General features: G+C 37.0%; 1 protein-coding gene across 1 annotated transcript in view; it reads left to right on the forward strand.

The window, feature by feature from the left end:
* Positions 1-20,224, forward strand: part of atp2b4 (ATPase plasma membrane Ca2+ transporting 4) — a 117,725-nt gene that overhangs the window by 65,184 nt on the left and 32,317 nt on the right. Inside the window, exons 3-15 of the mRNA XM_073825501.1 lie at positions 2,459-2,656; positions 4,676-4,933; positions 5,445-5,570; positions 7,830-7,955; positions 9,026-9,061; positions 12,222-12,401; positions 14,566-14,780; positions 14,934-15,176; positions 16,413-16,657; positions 17,452-17,680; positions 19,693-19,872; positions 19,953-20,040; positions 20,154-20,222. Coding sequence (XP_073681602.1) covers positions 2,459-2,656; positions 4,676-4,933; positions 5,445-5,570; positions 7,830-7,955; positions 9,026-9,061; positions 12,222-12,401; positions 14,566-14,780; positions 14,934-15,176; positions 16,413-16,657; positions 17,452-17,680; positions 19,693-19,872; positions 19,953-20,040; positions 20,154-20,222 — 2,193 coding nt within the window. The remainder of the gene's footprint in view (positions 1-2,458; positions 2,657-4,675; positions 4,934-5,444; positions 5,571-7,829; positions 7,956-9,025; positions 9,062-12,221; positions 12,402-14,565; positions 14,781-14,933; positions 15,177-16,412; positions 16,658-17,451; positions 17,681-19,692; positions 19,873-19,952; positions 20,041-20,153; positions 20,223-20,224) is intronic.

Genomic DNA, 20,224 nt, shown 5'->3' on the forward strand with positions numbered 1-20,224 from the left:
CAACATGCAATGTTGTTGAGAAAGATAAGAACAAATCTTTTATTATAATACCAAAACCTTTTTTTTTTTTTTGTTGAAAAAGTGGAGCCAAAACAATTCAGACTGCTGTACAAGACATTATGTGAGCGTTAATGTTTGCGGTTGCCAAGTATCAAGAGCTCCAATTCCCCAATCAGAGCTTTTCTGTTATACTGATACATATTCTGTCCTGCGTTTTGCTTTGTGCAATCTGGCAACCATACAAATGTGCTCTCTCTGCGGAAGCGCCATGATTTGAAAACACATAGTGCTCGAGTTCAGCGATCTCCATTTGTGACCCTGGTCCACAAAACTAGTCTTAAATGGCATGGGTATATTTGTAGAAATGACCAAAAATACATTGTATGGGACAAAATTATCGATTTTTCTTTTATGCCAAAAATCATTAGGATATTAAGTAAAGATCATGTTCCATGAAAATATTTTGTATATTTCCTACTATAAGTATATTAAAGCTTATTTTTTGATTAGTAATATGCATGACTAAGAACTTCATTTGAACAGCTTTAAAGGCAATTTTCTCAATATTTAGATTTATTTTTTTTTGCACCCTCAGATTCCAGATTTTCAATGGAATGCTTATTTACTCAGCTTTCAGATGATGTATAAATCTCAATTTCAAAAATATGTACCCTTATGACTGGTTTTGTGGTCCAGGGTCACATGAGATATTCTGCTTAAATGAAAGTGTCATTTAGCCAGTGTTTCTGTGTTCTGTCATGGATCTCTACTTTTAATGTTTGCGATTGTGCTTGCTGATTGTAATATTACTTACGCAACCTCTGTGTGGCAGTAAGTCTTTTTTTTTGCCGTTGTTTTAAAAGAGAAACATTAATGCAACTTGGAATTCTTGGAAGTACTATCAGGAATTTCTCTGTTGAGGGTAGCTTTTTGTTACACCAGCTCCAGTTTTCATAACGTAGACTGGGTGAGTGTATATCTAAACTCTTTGGTGTTTATTTAGCCTCTAATTGATCAAAAAAGCCAGTTATATAAATCTGTACATAGTATGAGGTAAAATAAATACTGGTGAAGAAGCAACTTCTGATGAAATGTAGAAATAAATTTTAAATTAAAATTAGGCTAAATATATATTTAATTATTTTATCTATTATGCAAGTCGTGGATTCAGACCTAGTGCAAGACAAGCTTTTCTGGTTAAAAAGTATGTACATTTTTATTCTGTTATAAAATGACCTATTGTTTCGCTAGATAAGACCTTTATTTCTTGGCTGGGATCGTGTAGAGCCATTTGAAGCTGCATTCAAACTGCAATTTGGACCTTCAACCTGTTCCCATTGAAGTCCATGAGAAAAATGTGGTCTAAAACAACAGATGGACTTTTATAGTATGGACAAAACCAGACATTTTTAAAATATCATATCATAAAAAATAGTCACACAGGTTTGGAACAACATGAGGGTGAGTAAGTGACAGTATTTTGTAGTTTTGGGTGAAGTATCCCTTTAATGATTAAGTCAATAAGGATCATCCTCCACATGGCCAAGCTCTTATTGTATCTATCCTGTGGTTCTTATCTAAAATCTCAGCTGCTAGCTTTCTGTTCTCCATCCCCCTGGAAGCCTTGCTGCAGTGTCAGTCATCAACAGGCCGGTCAGTCGACAGCTGCGTCTCTGAGGAATAATGCACACACGCTCTCGCCTTTTCCCATGTTCCTCTGTTGCATAATAATTTATTTAGCGATACTGACAAGATTCAGTGTTTTTTCAAAGACCTGCTGCTGGCAGAAAGCAGTCCATCATATCTGATCTGTCTGCGATTTGTGAATGAGGATTGATTGTGAGCAAGGGATATCTTGGCAGCACACACTTTTTTTTTTAACTAAGTGGGGGGAAGAAATCACAAGTTGGGGACAGATAAAAGAGGAAAAATGACTAACCTTGTTTCAAAATGGTTTCTGTGCGAAATCCATTTAAAGAAATTTCTATTTTGCCTAAACCCTCCCAAACCCCATGTACTAGTTTCTGGTTGATTAAAGCAAAGGCTAAAACTCATTCAATATTCTGGGCTTATCGGCTACAAGCACTCCTGGCTCTCAACACTGATTAATTGTTCCGCTGCTCCTATAAACCTTGACACACATATCCATGATAATCCACCTGAAATGCAGAAATATCTGACTGCTTTTATCATGTCGGTTAAAATGACTTCTTGTTTCAAGTATGTAAAGTCTAATCTCTGATTTAAAATGCTTCTTTTGAAGGTATCAGAGAGCTAATTTTATGTTATAATGATGAACCAGTGTACATAAAGCAATGAGCCTTGTGTTCAGTAATAGTTCATTAGCATAGAGATGTTGACCTGCTGTATAACTATTAATTCTGTTTGTTTACAGGGACTGGTATAGTTCAGTCAAAACTATGCTAAAAATAATAAATGCTGTTTGTATATTTTGCAGGCCTCTCTGGTAACCCTGCTGATTTGGAAAAGCGTCACACGTCGTTTGGTAAAAACTTTATCCCGCCCAAGAAGCCCAAGACCTTTCTGCAGTTGGTATGGGAGGCCCTGCAGGATGTCACCCTCATTATTCTGGAGGTGGCTGCCATTATTTCTCTCGGTCTGTCCTTCTACCACCCTTCAGGAGAAAGCAACGACAGTAAGTAGCTTTAAAGAGTTTTTTTAATACACTACCAGTCAAAGGTTTTTGAACAGTAAGATTTGTAATGTTTTTTTAAAGCGGTCTCTTTTGTTCACCAAGCCTGCATTTATTTGATCCAAAGTAGAGCAATAACTAAAATTTTGAAATTTTTACTATTTAAAATAACTTGTTTTCTGTTTGAATGTATTTTAAAATGTAATTTATTCCTGCGATTTTAAAGCTGAATTTTTTTGCACCATTACTTCAGTCATATCATCATTTAGAAACCATTCTAATATTCTAATTTTCTGCTCAAAAACCATTTAATATTTTTATGTTAAAAATATTCAACAGAATGTTTTTCAGAATTGTTTTCAGGTTTCTTTGATGAATAGAAAGTTCAGAAGAACAAGATTTATCTGAAATAGAAATCTTTTATAATATTATAAATGTTTTTATCATCACTTTTGATCAATTTAAAGCATCCTTGCTAAATAAAAGTAGTAATCATTTCTTACTGTTCAAAAACTTTTGGCTGGTAGTGTAAATCTGTTTTAGATATTGTTTGGATTATTTAGATGTCAAAATAAACTGAAATCATTAATGCAAAGTAAATAAAAATACGCAAAAAATGTACCTTTTTAATCATACAAATATGTTAGACGTACAAATAAAAAAAATGTGTTTCAAAATATTTGAAGATCTAGAAATACTTGTTTATTTAACTTCATAATGACTGGTAGGAAACTGCAGAACACTCTTCCTGTGGTACCAGACCAAGTAAATTTCCAAAGTTCGAAGTCTGGTGCTGATTTGGTTCTTCAACAAGTAGCAGATGCTAATATGTTGTTTTAGTTTCCATACAGATGCAGTTTCTTTCCATAACAGTGTTCCTTGCTTTAGTGCCAATGTTCTGCTGGTTCCTGAAATTATTGCTAACTATTATTATTATTATTATTATTATTATTATTATTAAAACAGAAATTTAAAAAATGACATTCAACACTAACCTTTAACTATTAAAACATTGTTAAAACCAATTAAACTTGACTGAAATTTGAATTTGGTTTTGAAAAATCTTATGCTTACCAAAATCACTTATTTAATCCAAAATACAGTTCACATAGCAATAACACAATATATTGTTGTTATAAATTAAATAGTTTTAATTTTAATAATTATGTTTCAAAATATAATTTATTCCTGTGGTGTCAAAGCTAAATTCTCTCCAGTCTTCAGCGCCACACAAGCCCTTAGAAATGATTATAATATGTTTTAGTGCTCAGGAAGCATTTATTATTACTGTCAGTGTTGGAAATAATTATGCTGTGATGAATATAGTTGACATGAACTGAAACAGAATACATTTATAAATGCTACTCATAATATATGTAATGTATCCTAGATTAAGAAGTATTTCTTTGAGACAAAAAAACTTTCTAATCCTAAACTTTTTGATCCCAGACTTTTCTTTTGAATAGTCTTGGTTGGGTTTAAGAAGCTTTGGATCAGAAGCTGATCTAAGAAAGGCTTCGGCCCTTTCTGTAACTATCCAGAAAGCAGTGTAATGTTTTTCCTTTTGATTCCGGCTTTATTAGTGACTCAACATTTTGGCATCTTATATTTTAATAACAGCCTCATTTGGGACTTTTGTTCAAAAGCACCGCTCTGAGTGCCGGAGAACTTGAATTTGGCTGCAACTGCGGGCTCTTCCTATTTCCCATATGGCTCAAACCACAAGGATGACCTTAGACAGTCATCAAGTTCTCCAGGAGGAAATTAGGTCAATGAAGTGTAAATCTGCGATAAAACATGTTTCTGGCAGGAGGAAACTTTCCAAAGAGGAGACTGTGATAAAAACATGAGCGTGCAGCTGCTGTTGTTATTGCTTGGACCCTTAATGGTCTCTAAAGGTTGTATGAACCTGTTTAAAGGTTACGTTTAGTTTAGATTGGCAAGATACAGATTTTTTTTTTTTTTTTGAGCAGGACGTTGTAAGTGATTTGATTTTCACTTGGTGTTTTTATGTAATTCCAGACTGCGGCCTAGCATCCGGGGGTGTTGAGGATGAGGGCGAGGCCCAGGCGGGCTGGATCGAAGGTGCTGCCATCTTGTTCTCGGTCATTATCGTGGTGCTGGTGACTGCCTTCAACGATTGGAGTAAAGAAAAGCAGTTCCGTGGGCTGCAAAGCCGCATCGAGCTGGAACAGAAGTTCACAGTCATCCGCAAGAGTCAGGTCATCCAGATCCCGGTGGCTGAAATCGTTGTGGGAGATATTGCGCAAATCAAATACGGTGAGAGTGCACGTCTGAGAAATATGGCGTAAACCTATTGATTTTATCTCCACATTGTGACGGAACTAGATGTGACACATCACAATATCCAGTGATCTCTGCCATATTTGTGTTTTATGAGTGCTGTGGCATTTATAAAGCATAGTTTTCCCCCTAGAACCCTTTGCCTTTTTATTAAACCTCAGAGGCGAGTTCCTCACTGAATTCACCAGCGGTTTTGATGGATCATATGTGACTGCCAGTCTTCTCTGAGACACAAAGCATGGCTCATGACTCATGCTTACCGGCTTGCGTGAGTCACTGCGCTGCTGCTCATGGTGCCTGCAATGTGGGCGACGCGTGGGGTGTCCAAGAGCCACAGGAGAGATCTGTCGTCATGGTCGCCAAATCAGCCTCTGCTCCTCTTCTCTCTTGCTGAATTGCTGAATGTGTGTTTCTCTGTATCTCCTCTTCTCTCTCTCTCTCAAAGTCATCCCACAGTCATTCACCACCCCATGTTCTTTTCCATCAGGTGACCTTCTTCCAGCTGATGGTATCTTGATCCAGGGTAATGACCTGAAAATTGATGAAAGCTCTCTGACTGGGGAGTCTGATCAGGTCCGCAAATCGCTGGAGAAGGACCCCATGCTCCTGTCCGGTGAGATAGATTGTCTTTTTTTCCCTTGGGTACATCCCTTTGTTAACTTCTTGTGTAGACTGCAAAAAAACACAATCAAAGTATTAGGATTTTAAGAAAGAGGAAATTTCAGGTACTGATACCGGTACCATACCAGTTAAAATGTGAACCGTACCCAACTCTAGATGTCATAAAGAGCATAGTTTATTCAAATATTAAAATTATGTCATTAATTACTTAACCTCATTTCGTTTCAAACCTGTAAGACCTTTATTCATCTTTGGAACACAAATGAAGATATTCTTAATGAAATCCGAGACTGGAAAAATAAAAAAATATCTTAATTTGTGCTCCGAAGATGAAATAACTATTTAAAAGAGAAAACAAATATCAAAATGTATATTTTATTATAACAGTTATTAAACATGTATGTTCTCCTGTTATTATTTTGGTTATATTCACTCATAATTTTAAAATTATATTAAATAATTTTGGACCCCACTTCAATGGAATTGACATGAAGGCCCTACTCTTTCTAGAAACCACTCAGCCGCTTTGCTTTTGTTTGAAGTACTGTCATTTAGAACGTAAGCAGTCGTTTAGCACATGCTTTTATCCAAAGCGACTTACAGTACACTACAGAAACAATCCCTCTGGAGCAGCCTTGGTGTTAAGTGCCTTTCCCAAGCACATAGCCCGCTTGTTAAAATGTGATGCATCTACCTTCTGATAATAGTATTTCCGGGTCCAAGACTGTACTTCATCTTAAATAGGAATACTCTCTCAACAGCTGCTGTTAATGAGCACTACTCATTTCTAGCACATCTTTAGGCTGAGCTTTTAAAAACTCATGGTTTACACTACAGTACAGTCTCCAGGCTCACGGTATCCCAAACAGCAATGTTTTAATGGATCAGAAAATATTAACTCTCTAGCCAACTGATGTTTCAGGTATGGAGATAATGGTCAGGATCATGCTTTCTCAGTAGTACTACATAGCACAATGTGAATGTATATTAGCATTGTTCGTTTGTTTGCTTTTAGGATTTGAAAGAACATTTGCACCCGGAAATGGTGACTCATGATATCAGACTTAATACTTAACTTTAGCTACCTAACTAGTCTACAACATACAACTGTCAAAGTTTTTTTATTTTATAATTTAGAAGTAACACAGTTTATGAACCCCACTCATAGAGTTTAATTGGCTTTATCATTGACTTAATTATATCCACCTTTTTCCTTAATGTAAGAGTAGTTGCAGGCACATTTTATGGGTCAGGCTTCCGGTCTCATCCATTTCCAGCTATTTTAGCTGTACAAAACAGCTTGTTTTGCTGCTTGATATTGCAGATTGCATCTTACAATATTATTTTAATGTATTATCTTAATTATGAACATACTGGTTTGTAGTGCAAAAATTTTTACCGTTTTCTGCACGTTGTTGTTCTTTTCATCATTTCCCTATAGCAGATAATGAACTGGAAGTCTCACCCATAGGCTTACTTCAGTGTTAAAGAAAAAGGTGGATAGAAAAAACACCCTTGTTTAATTATGTAATTGAAAAAGATTTGAAGGCTGTTGCAATTAAACTGTTATTTTTATCAGTATTAATAAGTAGATTATTTAGTTAACAGGGTCATATGATGTTGCTAAAAAGAGCATTATTTTGTGTATTTGTTGTAATGCAATGCGTTTATGCAGTTTGAGGTTAAAAAACATTATTTTCCACATACGGTACATTATTGTTGCTCCTCTCTGCCCCGCCTTTCTGAAACGCTTTGATTTTTACAAAACTCATTGATGGAAACCAAGGTGTTCTCTGATTGACCAGCTATCCGGTGCGTTGTGATTGGACGAATACCTCAAGTGTGTGACGGAAATGTTACACCCTTTACATGCCGTTTCTTGGCGCGACGAGACAGAAACAATAAAACCCATTATAAATGAGGCGTTTGTTGCATCCAGTGGGGACATAACTACTGATTATAATGACTCGCACTGTCTTTTTATGCGTTGCGTTGCACCGCGTAAACGTAACACCATGTCTGCATTTGCGATCATAGCACAAACTACGATTGTAGACAAAGGAAAACAAGAAACCGCATCATATGACCCCTTAAATGTTTGTTAATATTTAGCATTGAAAAAAAAAAAAAACTAGTTTTTGCTGTGATATTGAAATTACTATTAAGAATAATGAAATTTCACTGATTTAGGTATTGACTGTTGACTGGTATCAACTGGTGTTGTGAAGGCGTTCCTTCTCCTTTCTATCAGGAACTCATGTAATGGAGGGATCTGGCCGAATGGTGGTCACTGCCGTGGGCCTGAATTCTCAGACTGGAATCATTTTCACCCTCTTGGGCGCTGGCAGTGAGGATGAGGAGAAGAAGGTGAAGAAAGGTGAGAAATGTTCACTCTCGTTTGGATAACTCCCTCTCTCTTTGAGTAAGTAAACCAGTCTACCTCTCTAGTTGGGAGGTTGCATACTATCAGCCTGCCAGAGGTAAGAGCTATTTCCATGATTTTGCTGAATTGTCGTCGTCCCCCAAAACAACCCCTCCTCTGAAACCCTTTGCCAAGGTTTAAATTTGCCATTTATTTGGGGAACTATCACAGTATGTCAGTGGAGACGTACAATGTCCCTTAAATCACTTTCCGTTGTACTAACACTTTTATCTTGATTTTATTTGGTTTTGTTTTTCTACGTTTTTCTGTTAGCTCAAGATAAATCTGAGCTAGTTATTTCTAATTGACTAAATGTATCATTAATTTAAAAAAAAAAGCTTTTGTAAACATCGGACCTGTCGTGTTATTCAATCTCCAATTTACCATGCAGTATGTTCCTCCAGGCTATGTCCAAAAAAAAAAGAAAAAAAAGGTGTTCCTGTTTGTTGGGTCGCCACCTAATTCAGCAGTCACACTGGTCTAAATGGTTTGCTCTCTCACTGCCTTAAAAGCTAAAAGAGCATCTCTAAAACTGAATATTTAGATTTTTGTTATAATGACAATACAGTCATTGTCTTTTAGTTAGATAATTGCTGTAATTTTCCCCTTTCGCTCATGTTCCAAAAATATCTTTCTGTCGAACGTGTTTCCCAATGAAAATTGAGAGAACTGCTTTTTGGTTTGAGCCAAACCCTGTTGGCATTATCATAGTTCGTGATGCAAGTGAACAGAAATAGGAAATTTCTGAAAGCGCTAAATCGTAATGAGGTTTTATCAGCCGTGTGCCACAGTCAAAAACAATGACCGAGCCGTCAGTGTGCCCTGCATAAAGCCTCTTTCCAGTCCTTGTCTTTTTCTATAGATGACACATCCAATCCCACATATACTCATGTAATGTAGTGTTACTTATCTAGTTTTTATTCTTTTGTTGTTGTGTTTCTTTCTTTTCTTCTTCTGTCTTTGGTTTATTTACTTTTGAGCCATGTTATATCAGCCCTCCGCCCTCTCTCTCTCGTTTGAAACAGGTAAAAAACAAGGACCCCCTGAAAATCGCAACAAAGGTAACCTTACCCACTCCCTCTCCCCTCTCCCCCTTCCCTTCCCTCCCCATTCAGCAGCAAGTCTCGGAGTCTCGTGTCAGTCACACTCACTCACTTGCTCACTTTCTCTCGCTGTCTTTCACGCTGTTGCTTACCCCTTCCTGCTGAGCCCGGGGGAGCTTCTCGCCTCGCTTTACCTATCAAAGGGTGCAACTCTCACCTGCTGGAAACGGCACTAAGCAGCCAGAAGACTTTGCAAGTCCGCAGTTTGTCAGTTGATTTTAAATAATAGCGATTCATCTATTATTTTTATATTTTTGTGTCATTCTTAAATTTTTAAGAATTTTTAAAGCAAAAGAAGAAAATGAAGCACATTTTGTTACCTTTTGAAACTTAGAAGGATTCAATTTGAGCAGATGATTTTACCTTATAAACTCTTTTTACAAAAAAAATAATCGGAAAACAACTATTCTTTTATTTTTTGTAGTTTTTTTCCCTTGTTATATTGTTTATAATTAATACATTAAGGAATACTAAGAAAGTTGAAAAAATGAAGGAAGGAGAAGGTAATGACTGATGTCCCGGGTTGCTAAAGACCCAAGGTATGCATTTAAGGGTTAAATAGAAATCTTTACAAACAATATAGGTCTTTACCAAAAAAAAAAAAAAAGACTATAAATGTACTGACCCCAAATGTTTGAAGGGTAGTGTATATTGTTACAAAAGATTTCTCTTTTAACTAAATACTGTTCTTTTTAACATTTTATTCCTCAAAGAGTCTTGAAAAAGTATCACAAGTTTCAAAAAATATTAGAATGATTTCTGAAGGATCATGTAACACTGAAGACTGGAGTAATGATGCTGAAAATGTAGCTTTGCATCACAGGAATAAATTCTAGTTTAAAGTATATTAAAATAGAAAACAGTTATTTTAAATTGCAATAATATTTCACAATATTGCTGTTTTTTCTGTATTTTTAATCAAATACACTGAGCCTTGATGAGCAGAAAAGTCGTCTTTTAAAAGCATTAAAAATCGTACTGTTCCTAAACTTTTCAGTTAACATTGGCGACTCTAACGATTGCATTTCCTCTGTAGATCAAATTTTTCACTAATGTGACATTTAGATGTCTCTCCTTTTCAGAAGGCAAGCTATCTCTGTGTGCTTGGCCGGGTCATCTGTGAGCATTAGTACTGTGTTTCAGAGTGTGCCCACTCTGCCCTGGCTGACCCCTACAACCCCTCCCCAGCCCCACCCCTGTAGCGCTCGGGGACTGAGCATCTGCTTTAGACAGAACTGCTCATTTTGTCTGCACAGATCTCCTTCCTTTTTCCCTTGGTCGCAAGCACACAAACACTTTCACAAGCTGGTATTGGTTTAACACAGAGTATGTGAACACGATGTCTTCCGTGGTCTTAAAGTGTTAGCCAAAAAGATATTCAAGATTTAATCATGTTCAGGTCTTGCTCCCACTTTGCACATTCTAATCAATTCCTGATGGTTAAAAAGAAAGTCAAACTCTTTCTTTAATCACTGTTTGTCTCCGAAATATATAGTAAGAACAGTGTGTTACGAACAGGGTCTCATGTTGACTTGTTCATGTGCATCCATGAGCTTTTGTGCAGAGGCACATTGCCCAGTACAATGCGTTCGCAGCTTCATCGATGGTTTATGAGGTGAATGTAATGCTTAGGGGCGTGGCTTACGTGGGAGTTGCACCCTTTGCAAAATGGACCGGCTGTGGATTGTTGTTTTTGTCTGTTTCTTTACTTTAGCTCTTTGTTTTTCTCACTGTTGCTTCTTTCTAGGGTGTGGCTCAGGACTTCATGCTGTCTTGTACACTCTTCTCTTGGTCAAAATTTGACCTTTACTTTCTCCTTTACCCTCTTTCTCTGGTGCCGCACTCTCTCTTTTGGGAGCGGACAAATAAACCAGAATCTCTCTGATCTTTATCGTCTTCCTCTTGGTCCTTGTTTTTCTCGTGGTGGATGTATATCTGGCTGTTTGGACCGTTTTTCTGTTTTTAAGTTGTTTGTAAATCACTCTCTTGTTCGTCGTGCGTGCCTCTGTTCGTGTTGTCAGTCAGACAGTCAGTCCGTCCATCAACCCCCGATTCATCTGTGGTCGTTCTGGTCAGCTCTGTCAGTTCTGGTCAGTTGTTTGTTGTGACTGGTGGTCAGGTAGGCTCTTGGACTGTTTCTCAAACTCCACCACTGCAGAGTTTCAGCCTGTTGCACAGCATGTTTGACATGATACATAGGCTAACTGCAAAATGAAACGACTTGGCCTCTTTGTATCTTTTAAAATGGATACTTAATGGGAATTGGGGGTGAGGGATCAATGTCTGTCCACAGCAAAGTGGCCGAATTGGATCTTCGACTCCATTAAGTTTCTATTTCAGTGGGAAATTGGGTAATATAATATGTCATTTTATCCCTGCAAGTAGCATAATTGAATTAAAACTATCAAAGTTCCCAATGTTTTTTTAACTAGCAGCTGGTTTGCCTTGATAATGTCCTTTTTATTTTTTTTTATTTTTTTTTTTGGTAAATGTATTATTCCCTTATGTCTATTCCAGTTTGGCGCAGTTAATTCAATAAGCTGCTTTAAAAGTGAATTGAATGCCAACAGATGCAACTATAACACAGTAAAACAACGGTAAGAGAAATAAAGGCAAATTTAATTTCGACTAATCAGCTAATAAAACATTCCTCAAGCCAGAAAAGAGATTTTTTGCTAATTTAAGATAATTCAAAAAAGTAGATACATTACATATTTTTGTTTTACGTTTACACACCTAGTAGTTTATATAGCTTGTTCTCCAGTGCTAATGTAGGGTTGAAATTTTATTGAAATGTCTTGTGTGCTGCTTGGATCTCCTACTCTATTCTCCATGCCTGTTTTAACCTGCTGGGGAATGGCTCTGTAAATTTAGAGTTTTCTCTTTACCATCCCAGATTCACTCAAGCAAAATCAACTAACATTAAACAAGTGCTTCTGGTATGGTTCTTCTGTATAATTCTCTGGGAACCCACTGTATGACTTGCCCTCTAGCTGTTACTGAATTGCCCATTCTCTTCCCCTTTTCCCCATTCCCCCCACCTCTCATCTCCCTCCATTCTTTTTTGGCATGTTTCATCCCTTGTTCCCATAACCACTCCTTAAATCAACCTCCACAGCTAAGACCCAGGATGGCATTGCTCTGGAGATCCAACCACTGAAGAGCGAGGAAGGTGCGGAGTCCGAGGAGAAGGAGGAGAAAGAAGAAAAGGAGAAAAAGAAGGTCAACGTCACCAAGAAGGAAAAATCTGTCCTGCAGGGCAAGCTGACCAGGCTAGCTGTTCAGATCGGAAAAGCAGGTTAGAAAACATCACAAGTGTACATCAAGTGTACCCGATAAATATTTAATACAAATTGTAATCCGTTACTGATTCCAAATTCTAGTTTGTACTAATATTTGTGTCTTTATGATGAATCGGTTGTATTCCTCAATTGTAAATCGCTTTGGATTAAATAAATGTATATGTAAATTACATGACAAAAATTATAATTAGTAATGTAATCAAATCAATTACATTACGCATTTTAGGTAATATAACCGGACTACTTTTTGATTACTTTTAGATTACTTTTGACCTAACTCGTTTATCACATTGACCTTGTACCATATTTACATAAAAATACAAAGAGTAAGAAAATAAATTCCATTTGTTGTTATTAACAACATAAAGTGCATTAAACATTATATGTGACCCTGGACCACAAAACCAGTCATAAGGTTAAATTTGACAAAACTGAGATTTATACATCATATGAAAGCTCAATAAATAAGCTTTCAATTGATGTATGGTTTGTTAGGATAGGACAATATTTGGCTGAGATACATCTATTTGAAATCAGAAATCTGAGGATGCAAAAAAATCAAAAAGACTGAGAAAATCACCTTTAAAGTTCTCCAAATTAGGTTCTTAACAATGCATATTACAAATCAAAAATTACGTTTTGATATGTTTACAGTTGGAATTTTACAAAAAATCTTCATGGAACATGAACTTTACTTAATTTCTTAATGATTTTTGGCATAAAAGAGAAACAAAAAATTTTGACCCATGCAATGTATTTTTGGCTATTGCTACAAATATACCCCAGCGACTTAAGACTGGTTTTGTGGTCCAGGGTCACATATTAGACCAAGGTTTCACAAACTGGTGTTTGTAAAGGAACTACAGGTGGTTTTTGAGTTTAAACGAATGACAAATTAAATCCTAAAAATTTAAATGAAAATGAATAATTTAACAAAAATTGCCAAACAAAGAAATATTTTGTTTACCTGCATGTCATGTGACCATAACTAACGTCAGAGAACCATGAACATGCAAACGATACTTATTTATTAAAATATTTATTTGAAAATCTCAAAGGTTTTTCAACTAAATATATTAAGTAAAAGAAGATCAGGTGACAAAAAAGTTAGTGAATGTTAAGTTTTGATGTGTTTGAAAGGCAAAAACCTTCCAAACATAATTCATTATAATAATTCAAATAAAAATCATTGTGTTCATCAGTAGTTGATGCAATATTGAAAGACTTCTTAAACCTTAAAGAAAGAAGAGTTTCTGAATGTGTAAAAGTAGTAGGCTATTTTAGAAAGGAAAATTTAAAAGATGAAAGAGGACTGTAGTCTGATTACAAGGATTTTAAAATGTAATTTAATTTTTGGAATCTGGTTGCATAATCCAGATAACGTGTTATCACTTGAAACTTGTATACCATCTTTAAAATGCCCATATATCACTTGTACACAGTTTTTATTGTGTGAAGTTTAGTTGATTAAGAAAAATGTCTCATTACACCCATTTTGTGATTCATCAAGAGAGTAAAAACATGTTTTATCAACTTTGCTTTAAACAGTCTAAAAAATGTTGTGGGAGTTAATAGGTTTGAGTCTGTGGATTAGTTCCCTTTAAAACTCTGATTCACATTTGACATTGATTCACATTTTGAATCTACTTGACAGCTGTTAGCTTGAAATGATTCCTCCTAATACGTGTTGACATATTTAATATGGTTTAAAAAGTTAGAAGCCTTATGTATTTAGTTTAAAAGGTGCTCTTAAGCTGCTTTTCAGCAGAAATTTGGAAAACATGTTTCAGCCGAGCAGATAACTGCCATATTTGTCATAGCAAGCAAAGTGCAGCTTTAAAGCACAATATTTATACTAATTAGCCATGTGTTCATTTGTACAAAAGCACATGATTTTCTTCAGACGTCCTTTCTGTAAATTGGTTCCCAAGGTTTGTTTTACTTACTGCTTAAAGAAACAGTGTCACCCAGTATGGAAACAGGCTTGTCCCTTTGGGCTGTGTTCCACCTAATTATCCTACTTCCTACAGTTACCCAATCAAATAACATTCAGATGGAGCACATCAGACCGCAGCTGGTGCTGTTATGAACAAAAGTCAGAAGGCTTTGTTTTCCACTTGTTTTCCCGTATTGGTTTTGAAACTCCCTCTCCTCCGGCAGGTCTCATCATGTCTGCGGTGACCGTCATCATCCTCATCCTGTACTTTGTCATTGATACGTTTGGCGTCCAGGGCCGTGAGTGGACGGCAGAGTGCACTCCGGTCTACATTCAGTACTTTGTCAAGTTTTTCATTATTGGCGTGACTGTGCTGGTTGTAGCCGTGCCTGAGGGGTTGCCTCTAGCTGTCACTATCTCCCTGGCTTATTCCGTCAAGGTGAGAGCCTCTGGGTTACGTCTTGAGTGTTCATGTGGATGCAAGTCCGGAAATGTTGCTTGATTCTTTATATTAGTGCTAATCACTGTTTGAATGCTAAAGCACACTCCTTTCCCCAAGTATAACCACATTAATTATTTTTTTCCTCAACAGAAAATGATGAAAGACAACAACCTGGTGAGACACCTGGATGCCTGTGAGACCATGGGTAATGCCACTGCCATCTGCTCTGACAAAACTGGAACGCTGACTATGAATCGCATGACGGTGGTGCAGACCTACATAGGTGACACACACTATAAAAGCATTCCTGAACCAGACGCCATTAATTCAGAGACTCTGGAGATACTGGTGAACAGCATCTCCATTAACTCAGCCTACACTACCAAGATCCTGGTAAGAATTAGCCGTACACAGATGAGATACAGATGAATGTGAATGATCTGTTTTGTTTTCTGTTTATTCATTAATTATAAGCTTGTCAAATTAGAAGCTCACAGTCAGCCCCAACCAAAACAAAACACACTGAGAGCAGACAGCACAAAATCTATTTGTAATTGAACTACTTAGTGTGCTGTCTGAAACATGGTCCACATTGCACAAGATGCAAAAAAAAAAAAAAATCAAACAATGCAAATGACGAAGGCACGACATTTATAAAAATTGATAAAATTATAAAATTAAAAGTTAAAATGAAAACTGATAATATAAAAAATAAAATTCAAAGTTTATATATCCATATATTGTGTTTCATCAGTCGTCTGCCACAATATTTGTTATTATTTGGGGATTTTGTCTTAGAAAATATCAAATATGTGATTAAAGGATTAGTTCACTCCAGAACCCCCATGTCATCCAAGATATTCATGTCTGTCTTTCTTCAGTTGAAAATAAATTAAGGTTTTTGAGGAAAACATTTCAGAATTTTTCTCCATATAGTGGAGGACCAATGGGGACCAACATGTTAAAGGTAAAAATTGCAGTTTCAATGCGGCTTCATGGGGCCTACAAGATTCCAGCTGAGATTCCAGCTGAGAACTAAGGGTCTTTTTTTAGCAAAACGAAAAACTTTTTCTACAAAAAATAAAATAAAAATGTATATACTTTTTAACCACAAATGCTCATCTTGCACTAGCTCTGTTTCCACAACTTCACACATTACGTAATCATGCCTGAAAGGTCACTTTTTGTCTTAGTGGAAGACGTCTGCCTATGTCACGCGTAATGCAAGATGCTAGTGCAAGATCATTTGTGGTTTGAAAGTATAGAATGTTTTTTTTTTTTTTTTTTTTTTAGAAAATTACTGATCTTTTCGGTAAATAAGACCTTTATTCCTCAGCTGGTATAGTGCAGAGCCCTTTGAAGCTGCAAGCAAACTAATTTGGAACTTTCAACTTAATGATCCCTATTGAAGTCCACTATATGGAGAAAAATCCTGGAATATTCCCCTCAAAAACCTTAATTTCTTTACAGCTGAAGAAAAAAAAAAAGACACATCTTGGATGATACGGGAATTTAAATTCTACACTGAACTATTTGATTAACTGCCTTTTTTTTGATTGACAATGTCTAATGTATTCTTTTTTTAATCTTTCCTGCCTGCTATTTACAATTTATTTTTCATTCCCATAGCCTTCAGAGAAGGAGGGAGGTCTGCCAAGGCACGTGGGTAATAAGACTGAGTGTGCCCTTCTTGGTCTGGTGTTGGACCTAAAGAGAGACTATCAGCCTATTAGAGATGAGGTTCCTGAGGAGAAACTTTATAAGGTTTACACATTCAACTCCTCCCGGAAGAGCATGAGTACCGTACTAAAGAACAGCAGTGGTCCCGGCTTCCGAATGTACAGCAAAGGCGCCTCTGAGATCGTCCTGCGCAAGTATGCTAAACAAACAAATTTTTAAGCTCTTAAAGGGATCATATTAAGGCAGAGGTCTTTTAAACCTTTTCTGGAGACCCACTATCCTGAAGAGTTTAGCCAAAGCCACTAGAAGGCGAGCCTGCAACCATTAGCCAAAAAAGCGATCTGGCAGTATGTGTGAAAGGAGACCAGAGGCCATTTTTTTTAATGGATGTCAATTGAGGAAAGGCTGTACTATGCTGAATAAACAGCTTTTTAGAGGAAATGGCTTATTTTATTAATCGACAGCTTATCTGCTAATCTTCAACATGTTTTACACTAAACAATACTTTTGGATTTAACTGTTTTAGAGTTTACTCTGGAAAAAAAAATGTTTTATAAGAGAAGTCGCTGACTTTTCACAACAGGTGGGATTCAACTTATGGCACTTCTCCATTCCTATGGTATCAGTAAACTGCGACTAAGTGTCGCACAAGGCTGTAATGCGATTGGTTAGACACATGATCCAAGTTAGCCGTTATGCTTTCTCCAATAGTAAGAAATACAGACCCTCTCATCTACTTATAGTAAGACAATCTCTGGTTTAGCTACAACCCTTATCAAACATATTTGAAGCGGCCAATTAAGCTCCATAAAGTTTAAAACTGCAGGCTTTACAGTTTAGAGAGTCTGATATACTGTGAAAAAGTTCTGAAGCTTTTCTTGAATGATATGACCCCTTTATTGCATCTTCCTCCTGCAATAAAATGTGATTTGTATAAAATATGAAATGTAGTTTGTAGTGATTATTAAACTTCTCTCTTTTCTGTCAGGTGTTCCCATATCCTTGATGCTTCAGGCCAGCAACGTATCTTCAAGGCCAAAGATCGTGATGAGATGGTGCGGAAAGTGATCGAGCCAATGGCCTGTGATGGGTTAAGAACCATTTGCGTAGCCATGAGGGACTTCACAACAGAGCCAGACTGGGACAACGAAGCTGACATTCTGAATGACCTGACCTGCATCTGTGTTGTGGGCATTGAAGACCCTGTTCGTCCTGAGGTGAGACAAATGATCCAGTTTGCTCTTTGCTAATAGTGTCGTGCTTGTCTATAATGCAGAAATTACACACTTCACATGGGCTGGAGATTTATATACTTCAGGCCTCCGTTCATAATGAGACATGACAAGCATTAGGGGGCGGCTTGTCGCGACTGGGGCAACCCGCCATATTTCATGTAATGAAAATGTATTGACCGTGATTATCATGTGATGATGATGGATTATTTGCAGAATGTCAAGCACTATGTGAAAGTGTGGACAGGAATAGCCTCATTGATGGAGGTACAAACTGACCTAATTCCTTTGAAGGTGGTTAAATGAGTGCATGACAGGTGATTGTGCTGTTTTTGATTATGATATTGGATCAGTGCAGAATTGACGTCAGCCTCCCTCAAATGAGGTGGCATATATAATTCTATAATGGAACGCATGAATGATATTTAGGTTAAAATGATTCCTGCAGGCTTTTTTAAGTGGTACGATCTATTTTATCTGTGTTCCCTTCTACAGTGTGATTAAAAATCATCTTTTCTATATGTCCACAACTAGACAGTTATTTTTATCTGTTAAGCATACCAGCTTGGCATCATTATGAGCAGATCAAGAGGGATAAAAAGAATAGCTGGTCAATTTTAGCCTGGAATTTTGGGGGATTTTTTTTTTCAATGAAAAATAAGTCATAAGAAGTCATAGAATAATTAAACAAAAACTTGAAAGGTTAAGAAAATGTCTTTAGTAAATAAACTTTCCAGTTGCTGTGATCTTAAATATTTTAAAATCATAAACTAAAAAAAAAACTTGGAAATTTGAATTCATGGAAATTTACTGTGGCTGCTTGTTGAATCAATTGTCATCCTCTTTCCATTTTACAATACGGTCAGACGCTCTGTTTCAACCCAGCCTTAAATACTGGAGTCTGTTTGACTTTCATAGGTGCTTCTCCAACAGTAAACCTGCTTTGAGCTGATAAAAAAAGCCTGTGTCTTATAGTTTTTCAGTTGATGCAGAGGGCAATATTATGATAAGGCATTGGTCTGATAGTGGCGCTAGCCCATTTACAGCTTTGAAATGAAATCGTGGAGCCATGTATATAAGATGAGCCTGAATGTTTTTGTCCTAGTGAAAATGACTCTCTTGCACTAATGATCAGAACCATCTGTAGCTTATTTAGTACATTTCTGCTATCGCAGGCAAGACGAGAATCAAGTCTAGAGTTTATTAATGCATACACTAGTTTCTCTGAATCATGCAACATGTTCTTCACATGCATCACTTGTGCAGCATCTCTGTCCATGGAAACACTGGGAGGTTTTTAATTATCTATAAATAAATGAGCTTATTGGTTCTAATTACGGGTGTGGTGTGATTCATCGCAAGACTGAGTGGGGATAATTACATAGGACTCCAGCATACACACACACAGAACCTCTGGATCCAACCCCTTCATGTGTTAAGTAGTCTCAGTACCCCTTTGCTTAACACATACCACGAGCTGACAGGATGCAACACCAAGAGTGACGGGAATGTCCTCATCTCTCACTGATCTGAGGCCGGCAATGACACTGAGGAAGAAATTTCTTGCTTTTCAGTCAGTCTGTAATGACAGTGAAATGCAGAGGACCTCTTTTCCATGGGGGTTATAAAAACTAATAAATATGATTTATTACAGAAAACCCCTTTTTTTTTTTCAAATGTGCAGTGTCAGATGTTAATATAGTAAACGCTCTAAAAGATGCAGCTAGTGCGAAGTGGGAAAAATGATTGAACTGGATGAGTACTTGCTAAATCCTCTGGTATGGATTTTCTAACATAGCTTGATCCAAGCCCTTCAAGACTGTTTAGCATTGATATGTATTTTATCTCTTTATTTAAGTTTTTTATATTTATCAAATCTATTTATCTCCAGATTCAACACTGGAGTGGCTGAGTCCAGATATGGCAGTGGTTGTTAGGCTGCTCAGCATGCTTTGTATCAAGCCAAATAATGGTCCTTCTATTCCTCTGGTGTTCAGGTTCCTGAGGCTATCTCTAAATGTCAGCGAGCAGGCATCACTGTCCGTATGGTCACCGGAGACAACATCAACACAGCCCGCGCCATCGCCACCAAATGTGGAATCCTGCAGCCTGGAGAGGACTTCCTGTGCATGGAGGGCAAAGACTTCAACCAGCAGATTCGCAATGACAAAGGAGAGGTAAAGAGCTGCAGAGCTTTATCTGCAGATGTCTGATTCGACAGGTGAAGTGCTTATTTCAGTGTTGACTTTATATTTAGGTTGAGCAAGAGCGTCTTGATAAGGTCTGGCCCAAACTGCGTGTTCTAGCTCGTTCCTCCCCAACAGACAAACACACTCTGGTTAAAGGTGAGATCATAAACCAACTGGAGGAAAGTTGGTGTCTTTTCCCATTATTGTAAGCGCTGTTTCACATATATTTTGGTTTACCCTAAGGCAGTTTCTGTATTCTTGTCTTTCAGGCATCATTGACAGCACAGTTGGAGAAACCAGACAGGTGGTGGCTGTGACTGGAGATGGAACTAACGACGGT

This window comes from Garra rufa, chromosome 20 (assembly GCF_049309525.1).
Source record: "Garra rufa chromosome 20, GarRuf1.0, whole genome shotgun sequence".
NCBI classification, from domain to species: Eukaryota; Metazoa; Chordata; class Actinopteri; order Cypriniformes; family Cyprinidae; genus Garra; species Garra rufa.